The sequence below is a fragment of the Lissotriton vulgaris genome, chromosome 6 (genome assembly GCF_964263255.1).
Source record: "Lissotriton vulgaris chromosome 6, aLisVul1.2, whole genome shotgun sequence".
NCBI classification, from domain to species: domain Eukaryota; kingdom Metazoa; phylum Chordata; class Amphibia; order Caudata; family Salamandridae; genus Lissotriton; species Lissotriton vulgaris.
In genome coordinates, this window is record NC_141694.1 from 269,959,302 (window position 1) to 269,985,615 (window position 26,314).

The 26,314-nt window shown below is 41.3% G+C and overlaps 1 protein-coding gene across 3 annotated transcripts in view; it reads right to left on the bottom strand.

Annotated features, from left to right (window-relative positions):
* The window catches only part of KCNS3 (potassium voltage-gated channel modifier subfamily S member 3), a 492,233-nt gene that overhangs the window by 102,941 nt on the left and 362,978 nt on the right, over nt 1–26,314 (bottom strand). Inside the window, exon 4 of one of the 3 annotated variants that reach the window (XM_086926296.1) lies at nt 21,901–22,131. In XM_086926296.1, the coding sequence (XP_086782422.1) occupies nt 21,901–21,927 (27 nt within the window). In that variant the 5' untranslated portion in view covers nt 21,928–22,131. Of the gene's footprint in view, nt 1–21,900; nt 22,143–26,314 lie in introns of all 3 variants that reach the window. The other 2 variants (XM_086926297.1, XM_086926295.1) reach the window with 2 other exon arrangements.

Below are 26,314 nucleotides of genomic sequence, written 5' to 3' on the forward strand. Positions count from 1 at the left end.
ATTGGAGACTTTCCACCGGTGCATGCAGGCGACAGCAGAATGGCTCCGTCTGAACTCATTACAGTTCAACGGAACCAAGACGGAGGTTTTACACTGCTCCACAGATCGAGTACCTCGCGATCTGCCGGCTGATTTTTGGCCTCCGTCCTTTTCTGAGACGGTGTCAGCCGCACAATCTGCGCGCAATCTGGGCGTTATTCTTGGGCCCAACCTGCAGCTAGATCTACATGTAAATAAGACCACCTCCACATGTATGATGCTGATTCGTATGCTGCGCAAGGTCTTACCCCTTCTCCCTGAGCAAGCCAGGCCAGAAGTAGTGCGTTGTACCATCCTAAGTCGACTTGACTACTGTAACGCACTGCTTCTGGAGGCCCCGGTAACACTTCTGGGCAAGCTGCAAAGGGTGCAGAACATCGCTGCCAAACTCGCCCTCTCTCGCCCTTATCATAGTTCTTCTACGGCAGCGCTGCGAGAACTTCACTGGCTGCCGGTCCATCTGCGGGTGCGCTACAAAGCAGCTTGTATTGTGTTCAGGGCTATTCATGGCCTGGGCCCTATTCCTCTGCGGCGAATGTTTGCCTGGTATTGTCCACCTCGAGCCTTACGCTCCTCGTCGTCCAGGCTACTGATAGTTCCGCGCTTCCAGAGAGTGAGAATGGGTGGCCGCTCGTTCAGAGTAGCGGCGGCCAAACTTTGGAACTCTCTGCCAATATCCTTGAGAAGCCTTGAAGATCTTCTAGCCTTCAGGAAGGCTCTGAAAACCCATCTCTTTCCTAGGATAGGTTGAGCTACTGTTTTCCGCTGGATCATGGGTCAAAAGCGCCAGGATGCCCTTGGTGGTGACAGGCTGCGCTATACAAGTATGCTACAATACAATACACTGGGAACCGAAGACGGGACCAAGACAGGCTATGACAACATTTGCATGAGGGGGGTTGTTTTAGCAAAGGTATGTATGTTAAATGTATCAGTTGTATATGTGGCTGCAGCTCCACCACAGTAATGTGCTGGGTTTACAATACACTGGCAAAAAATGTTCTTTTTGTCTTCTGGATACCGTGCTTGTAAAATTGTCCGGAGCAATAGGAGCGCGAGAGCAGACTAGAAGAAGCCTGTGTGTAAGATAACCAAGGGCCATATGTATCATTGAAATTCGCATTCGCAAAGGCCAAAATTCGCAAAATTTCGGCCTTTGCGAATGGGAATTCGCAAAATGATATGTATGAAGGAAAATCCAATGCAAAATAAGGAATCGCAAAATCAGCGATTCCTTATTTTGCGATTGCATTTAAGGAATAGCAAATTTTGAGATTCCTTAAATGCAATGTAAGAAGTCAAAAAAATGTGCTAAATGGCCTTAATGAATCGCAAATTACCACCAACTTCTAGTTGGTAGTAAGTTGCGAATTCCTTGAAAAATGCAAATTTTTGCATTTTTCAAAGTGCCATGTGACGCACATACCTGCCCTTAGGGCAGGTATGTGCACCACATGTGCACCTATGCTTATTTCAGGGGTGCGAAAGGGTGTCCTTTGGACACCCCTGCCCCCTTGAAATTATTCTCAATTTGCGATTAGCAAATTGCGAATTCGCAAATTGAGGAAAAATTCCCATTTCTTCCTATGGGCCTCCTGGCCCATAGAAATGAATGGGAAAGTATTCCTTAATTGCAAATTAGCAATTTGCGAATTCGCAATTAACAAATATCAAGAAATCGCTAAAAAAAATTGTTTTTCTTGATACATACCATTTTGCGATTCTGAAATAGCGATACCATTTTGCGATTCTGAAATAGCGATTTCTTAAAAATCGCTATTACAGAATCTCAAATTGGTTCCTTGATACATATGGCCCATAGTTTAGTAATTGAATTAGAACTTCATTTTTCCTGGTGGCAGCAGACGCTTTATGCGTATGGGAAAGTACAGTACAGTAATTGTTCATTTTCTATTTAAGAGATGAATGGCCCTTCTTTGGCAGGATGGTATTTCTAACTCTTTTGATTCTAAAAGGTAATAAAATAACCTGGACAGCCCTTGCGGTATATATATCATCAGTCTGAGACTGCCATGGCTTTCAGGAATATGCTGAATAAAGATAAATATATGCTAATGGCCTTGGTTGTACATGCCTCTCACTAAGGCATTATGCAGCCGTGCAGGACCAGATGATCAGGCAGGGTTGGCAAAATTACGCAGCAGGAAAAAGCAAATAATGCGTCACAATCTGCAGCAGAAGTTATTTTTATTATTTTCCTATGTTAACAAATGTTAATGTTGTCTGAGCAAAGCTCAGCAACTCAATACAGCAATCAGCCACTGAAAAGAAACCAGTTAGCCTGTGCAAAATCTCTGCTACTGCGCAGAATCAAGAGTGACTTTTTATTTATTAACTTTTCATTCGTTGGAGCCAGAAACATTGTTTGGGAGAAATCTGCAAGTTATACGGCAGATGGGCGGATTATGCAGCAAATGCAACAAATGCATAATTATGAGGAACCACTGCACAATCACATAATTTTAGTGGCCTTCGCTAGAACAGGGTGAACTATTAAATTTAATTACCAAGAAGTATATCATCAATTTGTGCACGTTAGACACATTATAGCTTTGCTGGTTCCAAGTTGTACACTGGTGATCCAACACAAAGGTAACATTTGAAGCACAAATGGAATGGGAACTATGGATGAGGAACTATTTACATCAGCCAAAGCCCTCCACAATATTATAATCAGAGATATTTACATGTAAGGATTTTGTGGTATTAAGTAAATTCTTCTGCGTAGGAGATCATGATTTTGTCTTATGTTGTCCATGTTGGAATAAAGCCTTGAAAGCCTTCTCCCAAACGGATATCTGCTAATTGTAGAGCACCTGTCTCTTTGCATTTCTTGTATGCTGTGGGAGGCACAGATTCTAGGCAGCATGTGTGGATTGATGGATATCATTCCCCAAGTTAAAATGAGAACCCAAAGACTGCAGCAGACACTGCTACAGCATGAGAACCTGTGTGCTGTCAGGTCCATGACTGCCTGTGTGAGGAGGAGTTAGAAGGGACTTATCTTGCATCTACTGGGTTTGTGCTGTGCCTGAGTTTGGTCATTTGATAAGCAGCTAGAACACCAGAAGGAAGGCTTCATGTATGTACATTGTTAAAAAATAAGAAATGCACTACAATAAAATCCACAGCATTTTATATAGACATTTCAATATGCTAGTCTGTAGTGTTGCAATATAGTTCTGGTCTTCACATCTTCATATCATATGATTGAGACCATCAACATGTTCTTTTTTTACTTGAAAGTTGTTCTTTATTGATTTATCAAAGCATATCCTAAACACAGCCAACATTTTTCATCCCGTATAAGGACACTTCACTAGGGCTTTCTTATTTATATACATAGACATGCAAAAATTAGTCACAATCCAGTCAGAACTCATTGTTTTTCATTGATCACTCTTTACAATCCCATTGTAATGTGTAACCCAGTCTGCACTTCATTAATGGTTATGGTCTATTCCTTGACAATAGTGATCTGTATTTCATGTATTTATATTTATATAATTAGCTGACACGCACGCTTGTTATTTCCTCCTGGAATGATAATTGCAGAAATTGACACTTTTTTCAGATTATTTAATCTAACTCCGTGCACATGACCGGGCTCCCTCTTTATGAAAGACATGAGGACTGATTGACATTCTATTCTCTGCATAATTTCACATAGTGATTGCCAATAACTGTTCCTAACATTGATGGATTAAAAATCAAACCAAACAAACCTTGTCTTCCATGAGTCAACTTTTAGTTTTGTACTGTTCATCTATGACTGAATTTCGGATATCCATATAGTTAGGCTCATGAAGCTGTCTAACCAGCCCATTTTGAGTAAATCCGGGTTATATCTGTGTATTGCTAAAAGGAGACATTGTATTTTTACAGGCGTTCACCAGGTGGGTCACCATGGATGTTGAATAAGATGGGGCTAATAAGGAAACTTGTGATACACCAAGAGGTGAGAGGGTTAGTTTCAAGGTGAAGCTCCCAATTTTCTACAACTGAAATTAGTTCGTAAGATAGGACAACAATCAACATTTAAATAAATGGTGAGAAGGATGTCATGAACATTTGTATCAAACATTGATGGTAAGTCAAGTAGCACTAGGAGACGAGTTCCCTTTGTTCGGGAGTTGAAGGTTATTGCCAAGGACCTTGATGGCGCTTAATTCAGTAATATCCCTAGAATTAAACCCTGACTAAAAAGAACCTATGAGTGCATTGTTTTTGAAGTGGTCAATAGGCTGAGCGGCCACACATTTTTCAATACTTTTTGCACAATAATAGAGGCCCTTGATAAGTGTAAAGGTGACTGTTGAGGCTACGAGAAGTCTTATCTGGCTGATATTGAAGGCACCTGGGCAACACCACTACAGAGAGAGGCATTAATGACATTTAACTAGACCGGTGTGAGGACATGGAGGTGGAGATTGTTTCATTCTTTTGAATACAGTGACGGGCTACTTTCCATGATTACTTTCTCTTGAGTTTGTATAGTGACTGGGGCTGAAATATACTAATGTGTTGAGATTTCCCTCTGGAAGAAGGCCAACATCGTATATTCGATAGTTAAGCAATTATCAATCTCTTTCTTATGTGCAGTAATCTTTGCTGCAAAAATAGCTAATACGTTCGTCAGACCTGGACAAATCAAATTTAGTGAGCAGAAATAGACATCTATTCCTTCAGAATGCTGTAAAGCTTTAGATTGGTGTCTATCATTATTTAGTTTGTTTTAACTGAAGATACGCTAAGCTTTGTACAATAATGTTTGTAGGAACTCCTTGAGGGTTCGCACTATGTGAGAGAAATGTGCTTCCTTTCATTTCCGTGCAGCTGTTCTAAATGATACCCATATTCTTCAGCTTGAATGGCCATTGAAAAGTATTGCTTTCCCTTTGTAGTTTTCTGATGAATGGGCAATGGTGCCAAAGATGTAACTTGAGGTTGCACTTATATTGTCAGATACGTAGGTCTGGGTCAGTAGACAGAGTTTGAGTTGCACTTAGGAGTTAATCATCATATTATTGACCTCAGGTTTGATATTTTTAATATCTCTAGTAGTTTTCAAGTTTTTATTGGGTATAACTTTCTTTGTCATAGGTTGGCAGCTGAAACGGAATGGGAGTTAAGTGGTAAACACCAGTCTGCAGGCAATATGCTAAACATCTGTATAGTCCCATTCCTAGCGATAATAAGGTCAATGTTGGATGCTTTATTGTGTTATGTGATTTGGAATTCTCGACTAAAGGGATTTCTTGCAGAAATGCTTTTAGTTGACTAATGAACTTATTTATTCCTTTGTGCCAGTATAAACTGAAGTTGCCAATGAATACATTATCATAACAGGAGAGGAGTTTTTAGGCCATAAATTCTGCAAAATCGTCTTTTAATGAATTGTTGTTGACAGGAATGGTATATGATCTTTGCTGGAATGAATGTTGATAGTAAGACATTTAAATATCAGAAATATATGATCCATTACCATGCTGTAGTTTAGATGGTCTTTCAAAACAAGAGAGACTGCCCCAACTCATTGACTGTTCTATCTTCCTGTACGATGTTGTATCTATTTGATAACAGTGTGTCAATTAAAAGTTGAAAGACTATGTTCATAATTTGAAAAGCGGACTGGCACTGGGCAAGGGTGCTACATGTACAGTTGTGCAGCAATTGTATCATAGATATCCAAACTTGAATATACTTCTCAAACTTATTTTACAAAAATATACCATTTTTATTTCTTTTTTTATATCTTACATTTTATAGTTGATATCAAAATATTTTTATAAAGACATACATACATACAATATAATGCATATATGTTTAGAAAGCTCATCACAAATCTTTTTCTATATAAATATAACCACACAAAGAGATTGACAATAAGATATCATCATTTCATAAAGTGCAAGAAATTACTAATCACAACAATGCACTTATTATAGGTAAAACATTGGTTACAAGACAATGTTGTCACCAACGCGTTTCGGTGTTAAACCTTCATCAGGGTGTTTCTATCAGTGGTATACAAAGAACTTTAAGCTTTAAGTTCTGTTGTTATGTCATTCTTTCGTTTGTTATATTAGGAACGTTCTGTTTATTTGGCGACTCACCATCCAAACATCTGTGGGTTTATATCAATGTGACTAAATCATGTACGATCTTGAAATGCAGACAGTCATATGTTGTGGCGCCTCTACGTTTATTTATAAGCTTGTCTTGATGAGGGTCTCTTACTTTATAGCTCTTGATTATATTCCAAGTCACTTCCAATATATAAAAATAGAGTAGTTGATGTCAATATCGATAGAAACTTCTAATGTGGTCCTGGATAAATTCAAAGACACAACATAATGGTGCCTGTGTCAAGCATGACAACGAAATGCGCCTCAGTTGAACCAAAATGAAGTGGGATCTCAACAATGTTCAACCAGGTCACAATGAGGGCCAGCAGGTCAAGAGAATGCATGAGGGTTGTTTATGGTGCATTTGCAGGTAATTAGGGCACACTTTAATGTGTGTGTGTGGGTGGATTGGGCAAATCTTTTGGAATAAGTTGAGGTTGCTGTAGTCTTAGGTTGCTTTTAGTTTGTCTGGGAATTTGTATAGACTCCACCTGTAGGCAGTGCCACTGATGATATTGTAATGCTTTTAAATGTATTTGGTAGGAGTGTGAAGTTTACCAATAATATGGAAGGAGGTGGCGTTGATATCAGTGTCTTGCTTCGGTTCTTGAGTTAGTCTAGGTGAGATATTTAATTATTTAAAAGTTCTATATAGTGCAAGCTAGACCAGATGGTATCACTGCACTTTACAACAGTGCATGTTCATATGAGGGATAATGAGTACAGACAGAACAGCTGAGATGCATCAGATCAAATCAGTGGTTGAGCATGAGCAAGGAAGAATAACAAGGAAGGGATAGAGGGAGGGTTGGAGGTAGAGAGTCTTTCAAGTTGGATGATAGATGATGCACTAGTTGAGACGCTGGCTTAGGAGGAGGTACATGAGCTAACTATTGGAGCTCAAGAAGGAAATGTGTTCTATATTTGTTCTGATATTAACTGGGATGGAGTTACAGATTTTAGAGACATTCCTTGAGAAAGAGCGTGCCAGTGTTTTTTGTTTGTGGCCTGTTGGTGGGACGAGAAGTAGGGTGTTTGAGCTTCTTAGGTCTCTTGTCTGACCTGACTTTTTAGTTTTGAGGTGAGGTAAGCTGGTTTCCCTGGGTGTTGTGCTTTGTGAGTAAGACAAGCAGTTCTGAAGCTGCAGCAAGCTTCAATCGGAAGCCACTTCAGTTCTTTCAGGGCTGGGATATGTGGTCATATTGTTTTATTCCTATGACTCTTCTGTCTGCTGCACTGAGAGTGGATCTAAGGGGTGCAAGGTGGAATTTACCCGTACCTGTGAGTGTGGCATTCCAGAAGTCCAATATAGACAGCGCCATCATTTGCGTGGCAGATTTTAGATCATTCAGTGGTAAGTAGTGTTTGATTTTGTTAAGAAGTTTCAGGTTGTAGAAGGTGCACTTCACACTACTCTGTATATGATCTTTAATGATCACTTTAGGGTCCAGTTTGATTCGTAGAAATCTTGCGGAGTCAGCTATAGTTAGATTGTAGTTGAGAGTGTCTATGGAGTTTATCCAATCTTGCATCTGGGGGGATTGTTCAGTCTTTGATATGAAGAGAATTTCTTTCTTGCCTTGGCTGAGTTTTAAGTGGTTGCGAGATACCCAGTGTTGGACTGCTTTGAGGGTGGCATTTTAACTGATGTATTTTGTCTAGTGAAGAGATTTTCATGTAGAGCTGAGTGTCATCTGCGTATAAACGGAAGAGATGTTTGCTTGGTTGAGGATGATGATGAGGGGTTCCAAATAGATATTGAACAGTGTGGGCAAGAGGACAGAACCTTGAGGGACACCCCAGGTTTATTGCCATTCTATCAAAAGTCTGATTGCTTATTTGGTATTTGTTGAGAACAGTTTTATAGAAAGGATGTGAACCGGCGTAGAACCACTGGGTCTGCACCTATCCTTTTTTGGAGGGAATCCAGGAGAAGCTGGTGGTCAGAATGTTGAAGGCCACTGATAGGTCTAGGGGTATGAGCAGGCAGCTTCGGTCTGTATCCAGGGATTTGTGTTTGTCATCTATTATGTTCAAGATAGCTGTTTCCATGCTACATCCTTTTCTGAAATCTAACTGGTGCGGGTCCAGGAGATTGTTGTTTTCGATGTGTTGGTTAAGTTGTGAGAGGATGCATCTCTCTAGAGTTTTGGTTAGGACGGGGAGATTGGAAACAGGTCTGAATTGTTGAGGTCATTCGGGTCTGCTTCCAGTTTTTTAAACATTGGTGTGACTTGGCAGAGTTTGGACATCCTGGCATCACTCCAGTCCTCAGGGAGCTGTTTATAATCTTAGTCCTTATTTGTAGGACAGGACAATATTGAGTTCTGAGGGATATTCTGAGACTGTGCGGAGATTTTCATTATTATACCATTTGCTATGTTGTCCTTAGGAGCATATAAGATCTTTTCAAATTGGATATGTTGGCATCACTCAGACACAACAAATGACAAGAAAACTAGTGACAATATAAATATTACATCTTTTGTGTTTATATCTCTGCAATCTTAATAATTAAACCTGCTATGAGGATATTTCCAATTAGGACAGGATTTATTTAAAGGGGTTTAAGGTCACTTCAAAAGATCAACTGTTTAACCCCTTCACTGCGACGGCTATTCCGCCGCAGTGCTAAGGGGACGGGGAGGAAATGCGGCGGGCGCATGCTGGTGACGGAACCGCTCCGTCACCAGCGTCGGTTGCGCTGTCCTTATGACGGAGCGGTTCCGTCATGGCCCGCCCGCTCAATAGGACGCTCAGCGCAGGTGCGGAATTCGCGCCGCACAGGAGCGTCGGGCGGGCCATGACGGAACCGCTCCGTCATTTTGTACAGGAATTTATATAGCGCAAATCACCGAGCGGTTTCTAAGCGCTTGCTTAGGGAACCCGTCCTGGTATTCCCCTGTGAGATAACCCCGGCAGGGTATCCACAAGGTGTAAGCCAGGCATCCCGCCGCTAGGGGCCGTTGTGGAGATTAAGCAAGCTATTGCCCAGAGTCGCAGAGTGTGAACCCGTGAATCGAGTAGGCACCGGAGAGAGAATTGTCGAGTCCATGGACATTTTAGGACTCAAGACCCCACCGAGCCGGGAATTGAACCCTGGTCCCGGGCTGACCTCTGCTTCCAGGTCTGCCTCCTCTAACCAGTGAGCCACACTTCTCCCTCTAACCAGTGAGCCACACTTCTCCATTAGCACAGCGCCACCGCAGCTTATGACGGAGCGGTTCCGTCATCAGCAGGGGAGGGGTTAAAATAACTGCTATTGTGGCAGCCACTTCATTAGGTGTATCGGTGGGTGGTGACAATTGAGAAGTGGAGAATTGGTTGTAGCTGTTGCACTTGTCAGTTGAGTGAGTTACTGAGGTCTAGGAATGTGAGTTGAGACAGCTTTTCATAGATTTGAGTAACAAACAGTTTTGATTTGAGTCTGCAGGGATGGATGGTGTGCAATAGACAAATGTTACTACTACCTAGGGATCAATCTAGGTGACAGCAGTGGTGGCAGTGTTAACGTATTTGTTCAATAAGAACTTAAATGGATGAAAACATTTTATGCTGCAGATGTGGGCTTGATGCCACAGAATAATTATGTGCACTAATTGGGTCCTCAAATTGGGTGTTAGTACAATTTCCAGACTTCTCTTTCAGTACTGTGTTTCCTAATATAAGAACCTCTTACACCTCTTCCTATAGAAACTAAGGGCCACATGTATGAAAAATCAATTTTGCATTCCCTAAATAGTACATTTTAGGTAATCACTATTTGAGGAATGCAAAATTGTGTGTAATAAAATAGCGATTACAAAATAGAATTCCTAAAGATTCGCAATCACACTAAGGTCATTGGTATTAGGTAATACTACTCAATTTGTTCCTATGGACGTAAAGACCCATGGGTGTGAATGGTTTTGCATAACCTAATATGTGATTACATTACTGGTAATCGCACATTAGATAATACAAACCCAAGGGAGCCCGGTGACCTAAGGACCCCCTGAAGCACCTCAATAAGAAATTGTGCACATGTAAACATGTGTGTGCTACATGGCACTTTGAAAAATGCATTTTCAAAAACTGCACATGGTGACCATCGACTTGGAGTCGATGGTAAAAGCCTTTCTGAAAAGCCCACTTTGGATTTAGGAAATGCTTGGTACATGTGTTTAGGACAGTGACGGCCCGTGGAGGGAGTTACGGTGGGGCAGGAGGGCGGGGAGGGGGAGGGGCAGGGTGGAGATTGCTAATAACCGGCATATGGATAATTGCAGGTAAGTAAACAATTTAATTAATAAAACGAATTTCGTAGTGCGCCTTGCATCACAAAATGCAATGCAGTGCGAGCTACGAAATTCGTTTTATTCATTAAATTGTTTACTTACCTGCAATTATCCATATGCCGGTTTTTAGCAACCTCCGCCCTGCCCCTCCCCCTCCCCGCCCTCCTGCCCCACCGTAACTCCCTCCACGGGCCGTCGCTGGTTTAGGAAATCGCTAGTGACATTTTTTGGTAATCGCAGTTTTTTGCGATTCCCTAAAATTACGACTGCAAAGCCTTTCATACATCTTGAAAGGGTATTTTGGATTCGGAAATGGTCGAATTTAGCGATTCGAACCGTTTGCGAATGCAACATGGTTTCATGCATGTGACCCTAAGACTCATAACTATGATCTTGTTCATTTGTAGGATGAATTTTATTAAGGCACTGAATGGTTTGCATTTCTTTTTAGAGCAATATCTTTCCACCAGCATTATCTCTTGGAGAACAAGTTTAATATTGTATAGCGGAACATAGAATTATTGACTTTTTTTTCCAAACAGATGGGGCCCGCTCTGCTTCTAAAAATACTTGTATGTGTTCGAATATAACCGTGCATCCTTATTTTATTTATTTGTTGAATGTTTATATAGAGTGTACCCTGATCATCAGAACACTTTACAAAGGACTCTGTAAATAGCAAGATGACAGCAGATAGCAGCATACTCAGTATGCAAGAAAAAATCAAAACACACACACACAGACAAAACAAGAGGGTAATATGTGCGGTCAGATCAATCATAGATTAACATAATGTCTATGTTCATACAATTCTCCACCAAGTACTTTATTATGCAACTGCAAAAGAACGCAAGCAGACTACAATATTAAAATGAAGTCTACTCTACTAATTTACCAGCAGCAGTACAGGAGTAACAGGGTTCTAGCGTGCACACAGTAAATTAAGCTCCACACTTGTCGATCATCAAACTTACTTTTATAACTTTTTGAGAAGTTACGACCATAAGCAATGATTGACAGGTGTCAATAATGTTATTAACTGTCACTGCTTCTCTGGCGGGTATACAATAATGCTACCAAAACAAGATCTGTTCCTGCGACTGAACATTTTCTGAGTTCAGCATCAACCATATGACATAAACTTTAAATCTCATCGACGTTGAATTAAAAAAAGAAAACACAGCAAACTGAGTATGTCGCGAATGAACAATGTTTCTGTTGAAAAAGAAAACACATCAAAAGAAATATGAACACACTGTAAATAAAGTCCTGTGCACAGAATCAGCAAAAATACTTGACAGTAAATTAGCAACCTTTAGAAAAACAGCTCTTAAAAAGCAGAAGTTCTCATTCCAATTGTAGGGTGCGGCTCATCTACCATCACTCACGTTGCAGGAGAACAAGGCAGTGCTGTTCAGTTTTACAAAGACGTCAACAGGTAACAATGCAACCCACAGAAACGAATATCAAAATCAATAGCTCCGCCATTCAATGCGGCGCCTAGGGAATAAAGTCTGATGATCAAGTGGGTGATTGTATAGAAAAGTGCGTATTGATTAAGCAATATCAGACTCGTTCAAGAGAATACAAGCTTAGAATTGAAACTACAAAACACAGGGAAGCTGCCTGCATTTTATGAACTATAGCTCACTTTTACGGCACGAAGATGGCCCCCTAGCCCCACGCATACTGAAATGGTGGACATTAAAGAAATTGCCATCACTCACTTGATAAGATCCATGGTCACCTGAGAATGGAGAGTTTGGTGAGCATATAATTGGCATCACAATTAGGCAGGAAAGGCGTGAACACTCAAGCACTCTTTTGGCCTAGGTGCCTCAATTCCGAATCTGGCAGGCTCTGTTGCTGCTACCCAGGCCTGATAACTCCTGCAAGGGTGAGCTTGACATGGGCTGCTCAACTGGGCACTTGCCCTCTCTGGGTGATTGATTAACAAATAATAGGATGCAGTTAGGTGTTTCTTCCGTCTGGTGGCTTCGGGTCTGACCAAGCAATCTTTGCATGAGGCGGACGAATTATGGGTCAAATAACTGGTTTGGCTTTTTTCATGGCTATAACACTGTGTGTCTCCAAGGGGCTTGCTCCAATCACAAGAAAGTAATTCCAGGGCCCTCGCCCCTTTCATGGTTTGAGGTTACTTTCTCCTTAGTGATTTCCTTGAGCTTTTCATAAGTACATGTCCTGCTACACCTCAGCTAGCGGCCACAAGCCTTCTAGCAGCAGCACCCATTGCCCCTCATGGCCAGCCGCGGCCGGTAGTGAGAGTACCGGCCGGGCGATGACGCAGGGAGGGACTAATTTTGTTGCTCGCACTGCATTGCATTTGGGATTGCAGTGCATGCAACTAAATTCGTTTTATTTATTTATATGTTTACTTACCTGTTAAGGTCCGTAATCCACACATTACTACCCCCCACCCTGCCTCTCCCCCTCCCCACGTCACCGCCCGGCCGGTACTCCCACTACCGGCCGCGGCTGCTCACGGCAGACTACTACACTAACCTGCACCCATCCTGTATGCCAGGTTCCATAGTCTACTGGCCACTTGCATGGAGTCTGGAGTACCCCTCCATAGGACACCTACAGTGAGAACTGGTCCATGATATTTTCAGGGTTCCTTCTCCTCAAGGGTCCTGAGCAAGTCCACCCACTAATGTCCACCCACAGAGAGTGGGCAGGCCAGTGCTAGTCACCCTTGGGGTAGAGTCCACAGAGTCCCAGAAAGCACAAGCGTTGTGACTTCTTCAGGTAGAGGTTCAAGCACATAGTGGGTCAAAACGTCATCTTCTACAGTACCCTTTTTTCTCAAAGTTTCTAACATGTGCAAGGGTTTAAAAGTGGAGGTGGAGAAATCTAGAATTTGGGTGCCTGTGCACAAACCAGAGATGCACATCACCCCATCATGCCTGACAGACACATCCTAGGCACAGCTAACAGCATTTTGGGTACTGTCAAAATGGCAAAGTCAAGTTGTTGTCTGCAGTTGTCATCTCTGGGCCTTAGCTCCACCTCTAACTGATAATGCAAACCAGATCGTTCCCTCTAAGACTTCAAAAAGAACCCCTGGTGTGAGTGGTGCCAGAGTTTTCCCAGTTGCAGGCTTTGGCTTTAAACCACAATCTACTTTGAAACATGTCCCTACAACCCACAACTGGTGCACTCAGCCTTTACTTTGTTTAACACAGTGTATTACTTGCACCTAAGCTTTACTGGTTTGTAAATGGTGCACTACATAACTTTCAGCTTAAACAACCACATTTGCCTCCACGACCTTTGCCATTTCCACTCTATGCACCCACAAGTGTACACTCAGTAACTCTGTGCTGTATGTGACTAAAGGCATATTACTAACAACTTCCTTTCTAAAAATGATGTAAGGGCTTATGATGTAATGTGAACTGCAGTATCTAGGATGACGTCATATGAAATATCTTCAGTGATGTAATGAGAGTTGTCATCAGTGATGTTATCAATTATATCACTTAACATTTCATGAATGATATAATATGTGAGGTCATATGCAGTGCATGACGGGCACAAGTTATAACTAACTTGCATATCGGTGGCTTTGTTTTGTAACCATAATTGCATTTTAACAGTTTTTTTCTGTAAATGTCTGGATTTTTATTTTTACCTATGTAAAGATCTTAGAACCATGCACATCACCACTTTAAACTTTTTTTCCTGTAAATGTAAGTTCATATTATACAAATCTAAAATAGAGTTATAGTCAGGTCAGAGTTTCCATAGCAAGAGGGATTTTTGTTTTGCTAATGACCTTGGCACCATTTGATATATTTTCACCACCTTTTCTAAAACAAACGTTCATCCACCACAGCTCCTTCCTGGAAAGTGCCTCACCGACTCATCAAGAGGGGGCAAATAAAAACGGGGTCCAAAAACATTAACTTCTCATGTTAATCCTCATAGGAAATTTTGGGAAGTGATATTGAAAAAAGACTTAACAGAACTTTACTCAAAAAGTATGCTTTCTGGTATTAGGTGGAAATCATTTCAGCCGCTTGAGGAAATTGTGTTTAAAGGGCTGAGGATGGTCAGGAAGGGGTTAAAAAGATATCAATATCTGGACTATTGGTGTCTAGATATGCTCTGATTCGCTACTAAAGGGGACTAGGCATTCCAGATTGGCTTGCCACAACTGCAACAATATACTCAGGGACATGGTTCCTGTATCCTAAAAATGTATAAAAAAATATAGAGAGAGGTGGGTGAGCACAAAGTGATCCCAGGGGCCTTGTGAATGATATTCTATAGGGGCCTTCTTCACTGACTGGCCACAACATAGACAGCATGTTTTGGCAACCATTACACAACATGGTCCGCATTGACGTACATATAGTGAACGCCTGTTCAACATGGGTGACCAAATGAAGCACATTTCAAGGGTAATAACAGATTTTAGTCCGAATATAAATTATTTGTTGGTGGTATCATACTACTTTTAGGAATTTCCTGATGTTCTGAATTGATTTTACCCTGTGAAAATTGACGATCCTCTGCTGGGATTTCATGAACCATGTTTAAGAGAAAACAGTTTTCTTTCATAATTTATTCATAGAGGTTATAGAAAATGCACCAGAGCTAAATGAGAGCACATTTTCTATAAATCCACCCTATCTTCCCCAGCCATGTCAGAATAAAGCCTGAAATGAGTAAAACATGTACTTCCATTATCAGCAGCAGTCTTTCAGTTTATTTCAAAGTGTTCTAAGTGTGAACAACTATAGTGCTAACATTCTGTATTTATGACAAATGCATGGCACATCTAAACCATTTTGATGAAATCAAAGCTATAAAAGTTACAGCGTTTTCTTTAGAAATAAATACTAAGAATGGGTTTTCTTTGTTACACAAATTAAGGTTAGTGCTTTAGAAAGCTAAAATGAGGACACATTTCTTATGAGTTCTCAAATATCTTCCACAACCATTTCAGTAAAACATTCTGACACTCTGACACTCCATGCTGGAATCAACATTCAACAGGCAGAAGATTTCAGACAATACAAAACATTTTAGTCAAGCTCATCCTCACCCCCTCCACCCCCCCCACACTCACATTACCCCGCACCTCATGGAGCTCCACTGGCTCCCAATCCACAAGCGAGCACTCTTCAGACTCTTCAGGCACATATACAAAGCCTTGCACCACATTGGCACCCAACTACCTCAACAACCACATAAACTTCCACAAACCTTCTAAATACCTCTGCTCAGCATGACTCCTACATGCATACACAGAAGCATATGCAGAACCAAATCCAATGATCGTGCCTTCTCCTACCTCATTCCTAAATCTTGGAACGACCTGCCCCTGCACATCAGAACCTCATGCTCAGTTATTGAATTCTGCAAGAAACTGAAGACTTGGTTCTTCACCTAGTCCCATTCCTGGCTCAGTCCACACATAACATAAAAAGCAGAGTGACACATGTACTTCCAAGACCAGCAGCAAACTGTCAGTGAAACCTAATTTATAATTTCAATACAAAACCAACGTAAACTACATAAACCTTAGAAATTCTCATGTTATAGTAATAGTTTACATTTTTAATTTGAGCTTCACCCAAATCTTACCATAACTCGCTTACTTCCATACAATGTGTTGTCAACTACCTAGCTAGACTACATTAACTATAACTCATCCCTCTGCTATGCAGACTCTTGTTGTAAATTATGTAATTTCAGATTAAAGAAGTGTTATAAATGCTATGCTTTAACATGCTAAAAGTGATGTAATTTGAAAGGGTATAAGCAGTGCATGGGGAAGGCACAAGTTATGGTTATTTTGGTCTGGCTAGTGATTTAACAACACTGTGTGAGTTATAGTAAGATTGGCTGGGCGCAAATTATAACTTTAGGTTATAACTATAACTTTAGAATTGCTAAAGTTTGTGTGGTTTAGGTTGGTTTTGTATAGAAATAATAATTAAAGTTTTGCTAGTTATAAGTAATCTTAAACCTTTGGTTTTTTGATTGAATATATACTCAGTCAGTCACACAGCTTTATTCGATCTTTTTAAAACGGATCATAAAAGCACAAGTTATCTAAAAATTCCAACACAATATATACACATATATACACATTTAAAATAAGAATTAAACAGTTGCAGTGAACCAGGTAAATTCATATAAAAACCTTTATGAAAAAAGCAGTTCAGAATTTAAAATTAATTAATTAGTTGTTGCTACTAAAATGTCGTCCCACCTTTTTCCTCTTCCTAAGACAAACCCAAAATAATGAGGCAACAGAACAGCATACAAATGGATCTGGTAGAGATTTTAAAAAGTACATGGCCACCCGGCCTAAAATTGTGGTACCTCAGGATTCGGAGTATAAATGTTTTCCTTTCCTCTGTATAGGTCTTGCAAAATAATACAATGTGTAGATCTGACTGTGCTGCGTAGTTGTTACAGGGACAGGGTAAGAGGTCTGCTAATTTATATTTATTTTGGGGGTATCCCAGGAGTAACGGGATCATGGTCACACGGAAATGCAAAAGGATACATCTGTGTTGCGCATTATTTATGCATGATGAATACTGAAAAACTTCCCCCGATCTTGGTGGTACCACATCATAAAGAATGGAGGAATGATTAATATGTTTCTTTTCTCTTCGGCCATACTTTGATCTCTTAATGAATAAATCAGTTATTCTTTCCCTTGAAACCCTTTTGCACGACTCAGGGTCCTGAAATAATTCTCCCCTCCCTAACGCTTTCAGATGGACCTCTACGTAATGTAACCATCCAATTCTTTTATAATAATCTAATTTACAACAGTCCTTGATAATGGTGTGTGTCAAATCCACTGTAGACCTCCGCCATACTGATAGCCACAACAAGACTGGAGCCAGTCTTATGTTGTCGCTCCAATAAGGAAGCCCTAATTCACAGTGTAAAATATGATTTGGGGCCGATTGCGGTAAGGACACACGGTTTTTAAAAAAGGAGTCTTCTATTTGTTGTAGCGGTGCAACATTAACCATACCCCACACTCCTGCCCCATATAGTGCAGCGTACTTTGTTTTAGCTGAATATATATTCTTAATTGCAGCCAGTGGGCTGCCTCCCAACTTCGTAGCAAATCTTATATATATATCTCATATATTTACTCCCGGAGACTTTTTTTTACAAAAAAAGGTACTGGCACTCTCTCGTTTAGTGGGAAGTGCTGTCTACACACCATCAGAAAGCTCAACTCATTTCAGCTAGAACGTAGACTTGCTCACAATAGCGAGCACCATCTATGGATTGCTTTTAAACACCATGTGTTGCTACAAACAATGAACACATAAAAAATACTTAAATCTACATATGAACATAAAGGTTGTAATTTATTTTTAACATAGCGAGCAAGGTTATCAACAATAATAATGAATGCAGTGGCACTAAATATTTACTGATGTATCAGAATCCCTCCTGAGTACTACATAATTAATCATTCATTCATGGCAATAGTAATCCTAAACATAAAGTGTTCAGTGCATACCAAAATCCCAGGTGTTTGATTCATAAACACAATTTGGCCATTGTGGGCAATCAGTATATTTTATGCAGAAGCACAACAAATATTAGTCAAAAATTTGAGAGATGAAATGTCCAAGATCCTATTATCATGCTGCAGTTGATCCACATTTACTGGTGCCTCAGTTAAGGGCATACAGTCATCTGCACAGTTTGTTCATAATTCATAGTCCTCCCAGTACTATGTAAAACTAAAATCTAAAATTAACACACCACATATTACAATTCCAAATCTAAAAGAATGATCAAGGAAAAGTTGTGAAATTTCATTCCAATAACATCTCATAATCATAAGTGGCCATGCATTTCGGCATCCATATTCAGACCCCTAGGATCCTGTGTGTCATACTTGAGAATGTACTTGATTTCCAGTTTTCTCAATACTTTTTCCAGTTCCCCTCCCCACTTGGTATGGGGTACACTATCTATGACACCGTAAGTGAGAAGTTTGCTGTTTCCCTGTGGTACCTACCTGAAGTGTCTCACAACAGGATATGTGTTGTCTTGATTATCAATAGCTCTCAAATGCTATAATATTCTTTTGTGCTGCCTTTGAACTATTCTGGAAAGAGCACTTAAGCATGTGGACTACAAAGTGATCTTGACAACTACAGTGACTTTTAAGGTTCTTCTTGGTGCCCATAAGTGGATTATCAATTGAGTTTCTGTTTTCTACATGTTTGCAGGCTTTACATTTCATACATTTAAAGAAGCCTTGCTCTTCCCTCAAGCATCTACCTGTCTCTTTCCCTCAGATGTCCCTATGCACTAACAAACCTCACACAGAGGGAGGGCTTTGAAAAGTAATTGCCGGTTTGTTCATGATTTGAACCCCTATCACTGGATCGCTATTAAAGGCAGATCAATATTTGGATACGATGTGCCTCACTAGCTTGCGTTCCTTGCTGCAAGTGGTTATAAACCTGTGAGGGGTCATGGCAGTTTCAGATGCAGTTTTTTCCTTTTTGTCTGTCTTAAAAAGTATATCTTTCCTAGCTCTATAGAGGGCCATTTCTTTGTAGCCATGTTCCCTGAATCTCTGAGGTGTCTCCTCTCTGGCTGCAGCACATAATACCTCATTACTGCTGCTCTTTTTGGCTCGTAAGAGCTCACCAACAGTATGCTATCTTTCAAACAGATAGGCCAAAAGCTGTCTGCATATAATAAGCTTTTTCCAGCAGTGGACTTCCTATATATTTTTGTACCCACTTTCTTGTCCGATATCATTACTTTCAGATCTAAGAAGACCACTGATGTTTTGCAGATGTTAGCTGTGTACTGGAGATTTAGATTTGTTTCTATTAATGTTATTTATAAATTCCTCCGCTGTTCTCTCAGGGCCTTTCTATACCAAAATTAAGTCATCTACACATTGCACCCATAATATAATGTGGTGCAACCACCGTTCCACTGGGGTGCTATGGATCACCTGTCCCTCTGACCAATCTACAGGCAAATCAGCATTGCTGGGAGCGAAACAAGTGCCAGTTGCAGTGCCTCTTTTCTGCCCGAACTATTTGTTGTTGAATATGAAGATATTCTCGTTCAGACAGATTTCCTTCATCTGAAGTAAAAATTCTGTTTGGTGAAATATCTTCCTGAGTCATAATCTCAAACAGTGTCCAGCTGCTTGAAGACCATCATTGTATTAAATACTGGTGTAAAGGGAAGATACATCCACTGTCATAAACAGGAAGTCATCCTCCCAGCTGATGTCAAGGATATGTCTAAGAAAATCTGGTGTGTTCTGTATATGGAACTGCAAATTCGATGTAAATGGTACCAGAACAAGGAGATAGAATTATCGGACCATATTATATATCGTCCCCGTAATGTATTTTTAATATTACATTTATTTTGTTTCAGGTAGCTTAAAAGGGTGGTTTTCTTCAAAGTGCAGCTAACAGTTTGTGCAAACTAACATCACAATTTGTAGGCTTTCTCAATGGTCGAAGTGCTTAATGCAAAAGTATGGAACTGTGATCCTAAGAGCAAAAGGGACAGAGGCTGTGAGTGTTGGAGAGGGGTCTAAAAAGTGGCTAAAAAGAATACAATATTCTGCAACTATTTTGTTGGTCTTTCAGAATCAGGTAATTGTATGCAAATGAATATACACACCGTATACGAAAATAAATGCAAGTTAAAATAATCTGTGGGAAATTCACTCTTTTACATTATGAAACCTCAGTTAATCCAATCACTACAGATGTATGTGTGTGTAACCAGAGTGTCACAGAACTGAATCTTGGTTGATGCAGAACGGAACAGTGAATTTACAGCGATATAAGGTCATAGTCAGTGACAGAAAGCACTGTCATTATTTAAGTCATTATTTTAAAATTCTATTACACAGTATAAGATAGGGTGCAATAAAAAGATTTTGTGGCTGATTTAACAAAATGTCACACAATGCAGCAGGACAACTTGCTGTGTTGTGTTATGTGACAGGGAGAGAGCACAAATGTGTCAAATCTACTAAGATATCTCCAACACAGGCACGGTGTGGCATGGCGCAAGGGAGCCTGCGTTACAGACAACACTGTTTTCTGCAGGTAGGGTGCCCTTCCTGTACAAAAGCAATCCTTTGAGGCATTTTCCTCTTTTTACATGTGCTGTAGAATGCAGCACACGTAAAAAGAGGAAATAATATGAAGAATAAAATATATTTCTTGCCATTATTCCTCTGTTGGGATGGCGGATTATTTTGATGCAATCCCAGGCTTATTAACCATAGTACATATAAAGTAAATCATTGTTGGTCATTTTGTACAAAATAATTATACAGGAGGATGAAATGCGCTCCGTGAGGCCCTGGTCGATTGACATTATAGCTGAATGATCAATCCACTTTGAGGACTCACAGATGGAGTTCTCTGTGTGACCTCAATAGAACAAGCTGGTATGTGGAACAGAGGCTTTTTGAGGTCTCCAATAACGGTAAGAATTTGCCTAAAATTGATGTGGCAAAGAAACATGTTGGTGCTGGAAACGGTATGCATGATAAGCAAAAGGTTTTTACTTTGAAAAAATACATTTTGAATAATAAAGGAGTTGCTAATATAGTGTGTTTTTTCAATTTTAATTACATACGGTCACATCGTGAGATGTGACCTGTTCACTTCACAGCACCCAGGTTATTTTCTTTTGGACACCAATTCTATTTTTTTCAGACAAAATGACCACTAATGATGAGAAAAGTGGGCACAACTGGTGAGTACCAACCAGTGAACCCGTTGGTGGTGAGCACGTGAGGGGTCATTTTGTCTTTTCACACTTTTTCCTTCTTCCTCTTTGAAACCTTTGGGTTCTTTTCACATTGTTACACGTTGATGGAAACATTACAAGAAGTGGTGACTGCCAGTTGTAAAAACTGTTTTATTCCTAAGTAAAGGCGGAAAACGTTTGGCGATTACCTCATAAATGGAAAGAGAGGAATATATTGAATTTACAGTTTGTTAATCCTCGCCTCAGTTTTGAAATTGTGTAGCTTGACAATAGGTGCCTTAAAAACCAGGTCTTGTTGTTTTTGATTGACTGTTGAGTGGAGGGCGACCTGTGTTTTTCTTCCCTCTAAAGCTCCTGTTTGAATGTATATAATCCTAATAGCCTTGACAATGATCTCTGAAGAGTCCTTTGGGGCTGTCATTGAGATGATGAAGTCCATAGTTCAAAGGCAGCAGTGAAATATCTCTCATATTTCATGGAACCCTGTGAAATATGTTTTTTTACTACTGCATTTTGTGCAATAAAAGCATAAAACGTGTAGCATAAAATAAACAAGGAACACTGCACTGGCAAACAAACACAGATGTCTCACAAGATGTTATGGTACATGAGACCATAAAGCCAGCTCATTATTGGAGATTTACCTGTGACAAACCCACCTGTTGCAACATGATGATTATCTATGAACCTCCTTCTCCAGTTCACGCAGCAAGGGCTTCAAAGACTAGTGCAGGCATCCTTGTTTGCATCAGTTGGTGACCTCAAATTGGCATTGCAGCTTGTGCAATAGATTTAAGAATGAAAGCTTTGGCAACTGGTAAAATCTTGAAGTCCAGGACCAAATATAATTTATGATGGAGCCGCCAACAAGTTACCTGTAAAAAAACTTGCAGAAATGAAGAAATACAAATTAATATCTTTTTCTGCAATGAAAAAGCTATAAAACATTTATAATACATTGATATTAAAAGTAAACTTGCCAAGGAATGTTGAACTTGGTACAACCATTAAAACATGTGTTTTGCCCAAATGTTGTAAATCAACATACCTCAGAGGACTGTGTTAGAAAGTTTAGGCATATGCTTTTTAGGTATTATCTTAACAGAGAGCTCCATAACAGCTCTAAAATAATACATCATAAAATATAAGGGCCTTTGATCGGCTCTCCCTACTGGTGAGTTAAAGTGTAAGTTACACTTTGCTTACATCTACCACAGTGTAGAGAATGAGAGCAATGGGTCAGCCTACTTTATTCACTGGTTTCCTTCTGTGTGAGTGATGGTATCCTACCAGTGCACAATGTGGTCATTCACAAAGAAAGTAATCTAAAGGGCCTGTAAGACAATTTTCTATTTTTTAATGATTTGTGTATTTCTGTCATGCAACGACCCATCAGCTCCCTGTACAAGGCTATTGTGCCACTCACTTGCCTGTATTTTATTATTATTGCTTTAAAAACACCCTGCGCTAGCTGACTGTGTATCCACATGCTTGCTAGTGTTCGCATTCATAGGTGGCCATCTTCAAATGCGTTTTTCACTGTTTACAAAAAGCATTTGACAATGGCAAAGCCAGGAATGGAAATGGCCTACCTCGAGAGAGCTGTGCGATTGGTCTTACTGTAATGCCTGAATCAAGAGTGTTTTGGGTCACAAACAGACACGTATGTTAGGTATTCTGTCTTGGGAGACAAGAAAAGCCTGAACCAGCTGCTCAGTTAGAGCACAAGAAGTGTGGACTGCCCTACTGCCACACAGCCTACATTGATCACCATCAATAGGAGCTATGAGCGGCTCGGCACCCAGGAGCCTGGGAGCAGCCAGAGCCTTGGAGCTACACCTCTTTTAGATTGTTGATGTGGGGAAACACAGCCAATCTAGAGCCATTCAAAGGCTGCTGGTAATGCGTCCATCAATGTTGCTGAAATCCGCCTTTCCCACCGCCCTCTGAGTCCTGGCACCATCATATAGTGGGGCATGCTCAAGTTGCTGTCTTCACTATGCCACAACCCCTTGCATCTAAATGCTGCTTTCCCAAACCCTGTCTGACCTCCACACTGGCCCTGACAGTAACCACGAGAGTCTGAAGACGGCAGGCATCTTTGGATTGGGTAATCAGCAGAGGAATGACCAAATTTGGCCAAAGGTGCTTCCCCTTCCTGTTTCAAATTATCACTGATCCTGTCTAAGGAGATGCTTCAATCTAGTGATCGATTAGAGGTATTACATCTACATAGGTATTCTTTTTAGCATATGCCCCTCTCAATTACAAGATTACAATGACCTCTACATTGTCTGCTACTACAGCTTTACACATGTCCAAATGATTGAATGGCACCCATAATACTGTTGATCATATAAATGTTGGAGGGAAAAGCGTCAAGACACATCTCTTGCTCAAAGGGACCAGCAGGTGGCAAAATGAAACTCTGTCAGACATCCCCAGAACCAGTCATGACCTCGATAACACTAGATTCTATCATGACTGAACTTAAAGGCATTAAACCTTCAAAAAACACAGTAGAATCTTCATCTGCAGAAGCAGTCCTGGCACTTAATAAATCAGAGAGAGGTAATAAACTTTAGAAATAATGGTAAAATTAATTGGATTTATAGAGCACACTGTTAACCTGAGGTATCCTGGCGCTAAATAAATATTTATGAGATAACAGACTGGGGGACAGATGTATAGTACTTACAAAAAAAAGGTCACATATCTAGAAAACAGGAGCAGGAGACACAATGTTGATTTATAGGGCCTTCCTGAATCAGAAGAAGGGAAAGATGTAACGGGCTTTTCGGTGACTCTCCTAACTCAGCTACTATAAATCAACTTTTGCTAGCCACTTGGATTTTAAAGAGCACATAGACTTAATTCAAAATTATACCTGCACAATAACAATGAGAGAAGCCATTGTGTGCCTTTGCGGTCATCAACATGCACTGCTTATTCTCCAAACAGCTCACAGTCATGGCTCGTCTAGAAGAAAAAACAGCTTGAATACTTCAAAGAATACTTGAATTCCAATTTGAAATTTGTCTCCTCATCACAATCTCTGTGGATGGCAGAAAAGTCCTGCATTCATGACTTGCTTATGCAAGACACTGCCCCAGCACATAACAACACCAGGAACAGAAAATCTTTTTGGAATAATCTCAACTCCATAAGTTCTATAGATCTGATCCTTTGAATGGGAACTTACACTTACTGACTAAAAAGTAATACAAGTTTAATACATTGCTGACCCATCAGGCTGAAAAAGTCTTACACCGACTCAAGGAACACCACTACGAGCAGGGCAAAAAAGGGAGCCAACCTCTTGCACTATTACTAAAACAAAGTATAGCTAAATCAGCCAGACAAGTGATACACAACAAATGTGATACCTTAGTCAGTTGTTCTTGGGACTTTGCTAAGTCATTCACCACTTTCTATTCTAGATTATACTCATCAAAAGCTCAGACCAATGATTCCACTAAAAGGTCATTTAATGATCAGCATCCAGCTTCCGCAACTTATGCTGTTTTTACAGGTGCTGTTGAACTTTTGGATGAGGAGATCACTGTAGAAAAATAAATAGATGCTTAAAAGGAAAGCCTTCATAGAAGGTGAATCCTTGACCTCTGGGCCAAGGCCTGCACTCTCTCCAGCAGCTCCTCCAGACTGCTGACGGCTGTCTGCGCCAGTACCGAGCCCCCATCCTGAGCAAGGTTCGAGCCAGCATCCTGTCCCTGTGCCTCAGGTTCGCTGTGGGCACTTTCTGGTATTCTCAGTGTTCCACTTTTCTCACTGTTACTCTTGTTTATTTTTTCCATTTGCTGACTGTTTTAGGGTTGTTTTTGCTACTGCTGTACTGTCCACTGTTGTTCCTTTCCCCTCTGTTTCCCACCGCTGCTGCCCCTGCGGCCCGCCCCTGTCTCAGCCACTCCCCACCTCCCTGCATCTCCTTCCGCCCCCTCCCCTTCATCTGGGGCTGCTGCAGGGGCGCACGTGTGAATCCTTGACCTCTGGGCCAAGGCCAGCACTCTCCCCAGCAGCTCCGCCTGACTGCCGACAGTGCCAGCACCGAGCCCCTCTCCTGAGCAGGGTTTGAGCCAGCAGCCCGTCCCTGTGCCTCAGGTTCACTGTAGGCACTTTTCTGGTATTCTCAGTGTTCTGCTTTGCTCACTGTTACATTCATTATTCTTCCCATTTGCTGACTGTTGTAGGGTGTTTTTTCCCTGCTGTACTGCCACTGTTACCCTTTTCCCCTCTGTTTCTCGCCACTGCTGCCCCTGCGGCCCGCCCACATCTCCGCCGCTCCCGCCTCCCAGCATCTGCTCCTGCCCTCCTCCCCTCCATATGGCACAGCGGACGCACGCACTGGGTGCGCCGAAGGCAAGCCCATCTGCACCCGTCCGCGACCCGAGCAAAACCAGCATCAGAAACCCTGGTTCTCCAGGACCCCACACTCTCAATCACGGAAGACACACTGACAGCGTTAGAGCCTGGCGGACAACGACCCATGGGCAGATTTCCGTCAGACAATGCTGCATATCCTTCACCATCGACAAAGCTCCCACACCGCTGAAGGGCTGCCTGCTGCTCGCACCGCCGAAACCCTGACTTGCATCGTTTTCAATGTGCGCTCCCTGCACGTCACGCCATCGAAATCTGGGACCTAATCGACACCCTCTTGCCCGGTGTCGCCTTTTTCACAGAAACCTGGACCAACACCTCCTCCAGCCCCAAAATTGGAATGGCCACCCCTGATGGCTACAAGATCCAGAAAACGGACCGCCCGCACCACCCAGGAGGAGGATTCGCCATTGCACACAAGACCCCCTCTGACTCTCCTCATCCAGCACAAGTGACCCCCACACCAACACAGAACACCTGAACTTCCAGATCCAGACCAGCCCCACCATGCTACGTGGTACCCTCGTTTACAGACCACCAGGACCTCGCACCCGGCCCGCAACCACCATCGCCGAGCTAGCCGCACCCCACGCTATCACCTCCACAGACTACATTCTACTCGGGGACCTGAATTTTCACCTCGACAACAGCAACGACCCC